Here is an 8,282-nt window from a genome sequence, read left to right as displayed (position 1 = left end):
GTTTTCCCACGTTAAATCTGGTTGTGTTCTTCTCTCTCTCTCTCCTGTGTTTTCGTTTTGATTTTTCCGCTGCGCTGCCTGACCTGGTGAAGTTCAGGCCGAGGTATTGTCGAGATCCGAGATCAGGATCTTGTTGATTGACTTTCGCACAAAGGCCCCTGAGCCGATCTGAGGGAACCGAGTTTTCTCAACAATGAAGTCATTTTTTTTTTTTTTTTGATAACAACAATGAAGTCATTTGGATTGTTTGGCTGATGCGAATGGAGGAAAAGCAGCGAAAGCTAAAGATTAGTTTATTACTAATTTTCTAGAATCTTTTGAGGAAGTTAAATTTCAATGATCCAGTTATTGCATAATCTTAAAGCAATACTAAATTGCATGAAAGATAGATTCAAAATACATTGTTTTCTTTTGATTTTAAGTTATTTGATAATTGTCCTATGCACATATGCTTAGCTTGATATTGATCCCTGGAAAAAGCAACTGTTTATTTATTTATTTTTGTATAGGTTGGATAATGTAATCAGGCATGAGGACCCCAAATGTTTTTAGCTCTTTATTATAGACATGTTACTTTATAAGAAAAATGCTTTTTATTTAACAGAATAAAAATCATTACTGTAAGTTCTAGAGAGCAGACTCAGTTGATAGTCGCTATTAATAATCATCCTAACTTGATTTGTCATTCGCTTTTAAGTAAGTTGCAGAAATTTCTGATAACTAGAAGGGTGAACATTTTAAATTGGTTTGCTTAAAAACAAAAATTATATAGGCGAAAGGGGGATCTTGTCCATCCTGCACTGAATTCATGTTATGAATGAATTCTCTTATTTTTCATGTTTCATTGGAAATCATGATAAGTTATTCTAGCATTTGCAACCTGCACTAATTTATTGTTTGACTTTGAGCAAATAATTTCCAACGTTTCTCTAATTCCCATTTATCTTGATTGGCACATTGCAAGGCAATTAAAACATGGTTCTACATTTTGTTACCGTGACCATTATCAATGTTGGCCACTTGTGGCTCAGTTATTCATTAATTATTCTCCGTTTCCTTTCTTGATTTTCCATGTAAAAAAAAAATACAAGTGCATAGGATAAGGGCCCTTGCTTTTAACATATTAGGGCATGTTTGGTGCATAGTATAGGATAAGACATAATAGTATAAGGCCTGATTAAATTTTAATATTATCCAGCGTTTGACACGGTATTGTATAAAATAATATATTGTATAAGATAATATCATCTAATATTTAGTAATGCATTGTATAATACTATATAGGATAAAAATATCCTTTAATAAAGAGTTTATATAATTCTTCAAAAAATGTCATATGATATTAATTTTTATAAAAAATTATTTATCAGTGTGTCCAAAACAAAAATTTTATAAAATTAAAAATATTCAATATTTTAAAAATTAATTTTTATTTTAATATATTAATTTTTGAAAATTGCACTGGCCAACGATGTTAATACACTAATATCTTATCAGGCCTTATCCCTTCCCCTTAGGCAGGATTAAGTTATACATCGTTTTGATGTATTAAGGGATTCTGCTGTATAAGCTTATACTATACAATGGTCATATCAAATAACTGAAAATGTCATAACGTCTAGTATAAGCTTATATTATCATGCCTTATACGTCACACCAAACAAGCCCTTAGAGAACATAGTTCCTAAAAAATAGAAAGTTAAGGGGATAGACATATAGAAAGAGCACACATGTCCTCGATGGACCCGAGAAAAGAGGAAATGCAAGAAAAAGAAGAAAAGAGGGTGTCATGCCATTAACCCGTTGAAACGAAGGTGTGTTTGGTACGAGAGTTTTTTTGGAGTGTCTAGCAAAGTTGAGATGAGTTTCCTAGTTGTCCATATTTGATAGAAGATTTGAAAAAAATTGCCCATCATTCGAATTTTTGCTTCAAAATCGATCCAATCAAGACCGTGAACACCCCCACTAATCCCTCTTCGAGGGGGAGGCGATTTCTCTCTGGTCCTCAAAGAATTCTAAGAATTTGCTTTGGCAAAGTTTGAACCTTTAAAGTAAATACTCAGGCACTCAGTTGCCAACTAAGTTACCCTTGGAGTTATTTGTAATTTATTCTTTAATACTTAATTATATCATGATATTAATTGATTATAATATAGGGAAAAGATATGCTTACCACCAAAAAAATTTACAACCTTTACAACTAATCTAATCACCATTGATTTTCGTTAATCTAATGATTATAATTTATTGGAAATATTGGATTGCATTTATTAATTAATTATTAATTCCCAATAAATTATAACTGTTAGATTGATAGAAATCAACAGTGATTAGGTTAGTTGTAAAGGTGGTGAACTTTTTTGGTGATAAGTATATCCTGTCCCTATAATATAATAATGAAAAAGTATTTATCATTTTAAAAACTAACAAATACACACAAAAAAGACGTAGCTTCATTAAAAATGATACTAGTAGTGTCATTTTTTTTGGTAATCTAGTGTCATTTTAAATAAGGATATAAAATGACAAACATATGTTATCAAAAAAATAAAATAAAATGACAAACATATTCTCCATTATAATAAGGATAAAAATTATTAAAAACATGAAATTACAAATATATATAAAAATAAGATTATAATAAATTTAAGTGATGTTATTATTATTTTTTTTTTGGTATGTATCCTGGAGGTATCCCCCCTCAACCTCCTCCAGCCACTTTACTCTCAGAATATGGCCCTAAGGCTAGCTCCTCATTAAAGGAGATGATGCATTGGACAACTGTCACTGGAGGAAGGATAAGACTAATCCCTTAGGCACTTACTTGCCAAATGAACTACCATTGGAGGTATTCTAAGGAATTGCTATAGCTAAGGGTGAAACTGGGCCGAGCCGGCCTATAGTGGCCTACGGCTCGGCCTACGTCAGGCCAGACCTGATCTAGTATATTTCATAGAATAAGCTGGGTTTGGGCCTTGAAAAAGTTTGTTTAATAAAAAGGTTGTAGGTCCACTTTCACAAGACCTTGCCTATAAGCCTACAGGTCGGCCGATATTATAACTTAATCAATTGCAATTATTTATAACTTAATTATATTTGATTATATTTTAATTGAAATCTGACTTTATTTCTTATGTAGGAGGAACCAACAGCTCAGCATGCTAAATTGTATATATGAATATATTAAAAGATTTTTGGGAGAGGTTAACTTACTACAAGCATCATGATGTGTTTGTTGGATTCATGTAGTTATTTTAATTTACATAGTATAGATTTGTTAGTTGGATCTGATAAAATATATGTTATTTAGTTTGAACATTTTGCTTTTGAAAGTGACTTAAATGCAGATTGTATGAGTTTTGTCGTGTTCATTATTCCGTTTGGACGTTGAAATTATGATTTTTGGTTTAGCAATAGAATTTGAGTATTTTATAAAGTTGATTCGTGGTTCTGCTTGAAAGTTAAAAATTAACAGGCTAACGGGCTAGGCCAGGACATTTATTTTTTTATAAATGGGTCAAGCCAGGCTAACGATTAGACTCGTACTAGGCTTGAGCCAGGCCAAATTGAAATTTTTGGCGTAGGCTTGGGCATTTCAGGGCAAAGCTTGGCCCAACCCATCCCACTTTCATCCCTAGCTATAGCCAAGGTTTGAACCCTTGACCAAAGCAATCAATTGGGCACATACTTGCCAAATGAACTACCTTTGGGGGGGGGGGGGGTGTTAAGTGATGTTATTATTAATTATAATAAAGCTTCATTTTTTCTGCAGTACATGCAGACAAGTTATTTGCATTAAGTTCAAAACGACGTTGTTTTGGAGCGAAAATTAAGGTATTTTTGTAATTATAATTTATTTCAAGATTATAATAGTATCATTATAATTTTTTAATTTTTTAACCCAAAATGATGTTGTTTTGAGAGTGAATGTAAATAACTTATCTGCATTAATTGTGAAAATATTAAAGCCTTATAATAAATAAATAAAAAATTTTAACAGAACTCAAGTGAATAAAAGCTACTTTCAAGGTAATGATAAAAAATTTAAAAATAAAACTAAATGCTATTTGATAATTTAAAAATGATGGGTGCGTTTTTTCTAATGTTGCTGCAAATAAAAGTTTTGCAACAACCGATTACAACTATATACTAGGGTAGTACAGAGTTATAATAATAAAACTATTTTTTCTCTCCTCAGACATTGTTAGCTGATGTGATGAGAGAGAAAAAATAAGTTTACCATTATAACAATGTACTACTCATAGTACATAGTTAAAATCGTTTGCCGCAGAACCTGCGGTAAGAAGAGAAGTAGATTTTTCTTAAGGGCCTATTTGGTGTGATGTATAAGATCTGATAGTATAAGCTTATACTGTACGTTATAACATTTTTAGTTGTTTGGTATGAACATCGTATAGTATAAGCTTAAGGATGGTAGGATTAAGCTTGATAAGGGAGTGATGTATCAATTCTCAAGAATTAATATATTATTTTAATATTAATATATTAAAATAAAAAATAATTTTTCAATATATAGTCTTTTAAAATATTGGAGATTTTTATTTTTATAAATATTAATATATTTTTTGGACACACTAATCAACAAATTTCTATAAAAATTAATATCATATAATATAATTGGAAGAATTATATAAATTCATTATTGAAAGATATTTTTATCCAAAATATTTATATTAGGTCTTATACTATCATAGGCCTTATCCTATATTATGTACAAAATATGCGTAAATGATGTGTCGTAATAGTGTTTAAAAACCCGACTCAGCCATCGACCCGGCCGAGGTCAGGGGTCATGGGGTCACGGGTTCAACCGGAGGGTCACGGGATCACTACGCTGACCAAGTTTTATATATTAAAAAAATATAAATATATACATTTTATATGAAAATATTAAAAAACAAAACACCAATCATCAAAGATTCAAAATATATTTAACATAATTCACCAATTACAACCACAATTCAATATTACACAACCTAATTAAAGTGTGAAGATACCAAAGTACAAAACTTGTATTCTAACGAGGTCACTACGCTGACCCAGTTATGCCTCTTTTGAGAAGGTCCCTGACACAGAAAAATTTAAAGGAAGTAAGAATGAGTTTTTGCTTTCCATTGACGACATAAGGATTTCACTTGAATGGGTAAAATTCTTACCTTTTCTAGAAGATTCACAGCAGCGAGGTGAAGATTGAAGACGTCTAGGACATTGGAAGAGAAGAGAACGATTAGATTTAGGTTTGCAAGCATTTTTATTTTATTAAAATGATGTTGTTTCAATGAATTTTTTTTAAAAACAAAAACATGCAGTGACTCCCTTTGACTCCTTTGATCCGGGAGTCACTGAAACCCGGCCAGGTTTTGTGGGTCGATATGCATATATGGTCCAACTTGTGACTCCAACCCTCAGAGGGGAGGGGTCAGGATTGACCCGAGTCAACCCGGGGGCGGAGTGAGATTTTAAAACACTGGTCAGTAAAGGTAAATTATTAAGATAAATAATAAAATTTATAAAAAATATTAAAATAAGAATATAATGAAAAAATAAGTATGAGAACTTTAAAAAATTATATATATATATATATTAAAAAAACTCCCAAATGAGTTTTTTTTTTTCTCTTTTATAAAAAATAGCACTTGTTACTCTTGCAAAACTATGTTTAGAACAGTGTCTATTTATAAGTTCAAGAGAGACTAGCCGCTAAGTGATACAATATGCGAAGGCGGTCAAGTCTTTCCATATTTTAATTAGGCTACCACAAATCGAGAAATCCCTATTGGCCTATTTTTTGAAATTGCTATGTTCTTCGTATTCTTCAGAGAACCTCGAAAACCGATGGGCGCTGAGTTATTGTCTTGAAGAAGTTGAAGTGACTATTGAAGAGGCAGCGTTTGTGGGATTCTCTGATTTATAAGATTGCTTCCTTCCTTTCCTTTCCTTTCTTGTTATGAAACTTCAAAAGATGCCTGATAGGATTAGCACTTTACCCGACGAAGTCCTTTGCTACATTCTGTCTTTTATACCAACCAAATTATGTGTTTCTACGGGTGTTCTCTCTAAGAGGTGGAGACCTCTCTGGCGCTCAGTTCCCACTCTCGACTTCGATGATCGTCCCTACTACGAAAACAAAAACAAAGAGACCTATTCCCGCTTTGTTCAGTCAGTGTATGCAGTTTTATTCTCGCGAGATTTGCATCAACCTCAAGTGTTATTCTTCTCTTTGCGGTCCTACCAATATCAAGGTATGGATTAATGCTGCAGCAGAGCGAGGAGTTGAGAACTTCGACCTTTCTCTGCCTGACGAACGGGGCTTAGAATGGATGTCTGGTCGTAAGATGAGCTTGCCATCTGCCATTCTCAGCAGCAGAACCCTCGTGGTTCTCAAGTTGATGGGACTAACAGTGAAAGCTGATTTGCCTGTTCATCTTCCCTCACTTAAAATCCTGCATTTGTACCGCATTCTTTTCAAAAAAAGTAGAGATCTCGCCAAGTTTCTTTCTGGATGTCCAGTTCTTGAGTATTTGAAAGAATATCAGTTGGATTTTTATGACTCTCTATGTGTGGGAGAGTTTAAATGCTTACCCAAGTTGGTCAGAGCATATATTCATAGACTTCATGTTCCGTTAGAATCAGTTAGTAATGTAGAGTTTCTGAGAATAGAAGGGGTACTGAAAATGTGATTTATATGTCATTTAATTTTAGTTTTGTGGAAATTGGGTTTCTGATAGTTTGTAATTGTAACTATTGCAGATGTCTGAGCTGGACAATATGAACCCCAGTTTCAATTTCAAAGACCTTATTCCCATGTTTCCGAATTTAACCCATATTGAACTCGTCTATTTTTTTTATATAAGTGATTGGCTTGAGGTAGTAGAAATGCTCAACCGTTGCCCAAAGCTTCAAATTTTGGTCATTAATCTGGTCTGTAAAGTTTAAGTTTTTAAGGATGATTTTTGTTTTAATCTTTTCTTTACATATTTTTTATTTATTTTATTTTTTGTCTTTTGCTGACAGGGTGTTAGAGATGTATTCAAAGAATACGAAGAAGATTGGCAGTACCCACAATTTGTTCCTGAATCCATCTCATTACACCTTAAAACATGCCGTCTTTATCATTATCAAGGCTCCGAGGGTGAGTTTCGATTTGTAAGATTTATCTTGCAAAATGCAAGACATTTACAGTCAATGACAATTTTCAACCTCACCACAAATCAAGATGCAATGCTCAAAATGATAGAAGATTTATCTTTGTGCACAAGGCGCTCTGCAACTTGTAAACTTTCATTTGAATTATAAAGGATGAGATTTGAGGAGTTGAATGAGTTACTGAATTTCTGCCTTCTTATTAGTAGCGGCATGAATGAGTTACTTAACCGATGATTATTAGTAATTTGAGTGAAAGTGTACCCATTCTCTGCCCATTTTTTGTTAAATTTTAACCACCATGCGGGGGAGATGTAAATTTGAATTTTTGTTTCTCATTTGGTCATGTTTTCTCTTTCTATATATCACGCTATGGTTCACACAGATTAAGAATGTAATTCTTTGCTAAAAAAGGAATCTTTTTTTTGTGTTTTTATAGCGTTAAGGTTCTGATTGTCATGTATCTGGCAAAAAATTAACTTCTTATATACGATGATTTTTATAACAAAGGATTTTAGCCAATCTGCTGCATGCAGATCACTAAATTTGCAATTAGTATTACAAAGCCGAAGTCTCATAGTAAGGCTGAATCTTAACATCATATCAAGGACAATAATTATTTGTGCAAGTTTTTTCTTAGTCTGTTCTCAACTTCAATGGCTTAGATCCAAGTCCTAATTTGACTCTCTTATCTTCTAGGAAGTTATCTCCTTTAAAGAAGATTTTATTGATTCCGTAATTTCTTCTAACTTTTCTAATATCCACATGATTGTTCATTCTTCTCTAATTCGAATATCAGGTATAATGAATAATGATGTCATTGTATTGTTTAGCTGATGCGAATGGAGGAAAAGCAGTGAAAGCTGAAGATAAGTCTATTACTAATTTTCAATAATCTTTTGAGAAAGTTAAATTTCAATGATCTAGTAATTGCAAAATCTTAAAGCAACATTGAAGTACACGAAATATAGATTCAGAATACAATGGCTTCTTTTGATTTCAAGTTATTTGATTATTATCCTACGCACATATGCTTAGCTTGATACTTATCCATGGAAATAGCAATATTGATCCTGTACTCATGGTGGTACATAGATGTCTCCCGTGAGGGTGAAGTA

General features: G+C 32.5%; 1 protein-coding gene across 1 annotated transcript; it reads left to right on the top strand.

Moving 5' to 3' along the window:
• The first annotated feature begins 6,125 nt into the window (after positions 1-6,125).
• On the top strand, positions 6,126-8,059 carry LOC133287563 (putative FBD-associated F-box protein At5g56700). Its single transcript, XM_061485194.1, has 4 exons — positions 6,126-6,686; positions 6,772-6,942; positions 7,036-7,153; positions 7,998-8,059. The coding sequence occupies exons 1-4, from the start codon at positions 6,126-6,128 to the stop codon at positions 8,057-8,059; spliced, it is 912 nt and encodes a 303-aa protein (XP_061341178.1).
• The last annotated feature ends 223 nt before the right edge of the window (positions 8,060-8,282 follow it).

The sequence above is a fragment of the Gastrolobium bilobum genome, unplaced genomic scaffold (assembly GCF_033153095.1).
Source record: "Gastrolobium bilobum isolate Gb01-03AN ecotype WA unplaced genomic scaffold, APGP_CSIRO_Gbil_v1 utg10069, whole genome shotgun sequence".
Classification (NCBI taxonomy): Eukaryota; Viridiplantae; Streptophyta; class Magnoliopsida; order Fabales; family Fabaceae; genus Gastrolobium; species Gastrolobium bilobum.
Note: the sequence above shows the minus strand (reverse complement) of the source record. Positions and strands in the feature narration are given on the sequence as shown.

Bases quoted from the DNA above. Each gene is read 5' to 3' on its own strand.
- LOC133287563 (XM_061485194.1), top strand. From the start codon at position 6,126: ATGATCGTCCCTACTACGAAAACAAAAACAAAGAGACCTATTCCCGCT. The intron at 6,687-6,771 runs GTACTGAAAATG...TAACTATTGCAG, and splicing joins AGTTTCTGAGAATAGAAGGG to ATGTCTGAGCTGGACAATAT. The intron at 6,943-7,035 runs GTCTGTAAAGTT...TTTTGCTGACAG, and splicing joins AAATTTTGGTCATTAATCTG to GGTGTTAGAGATGTATTCAA.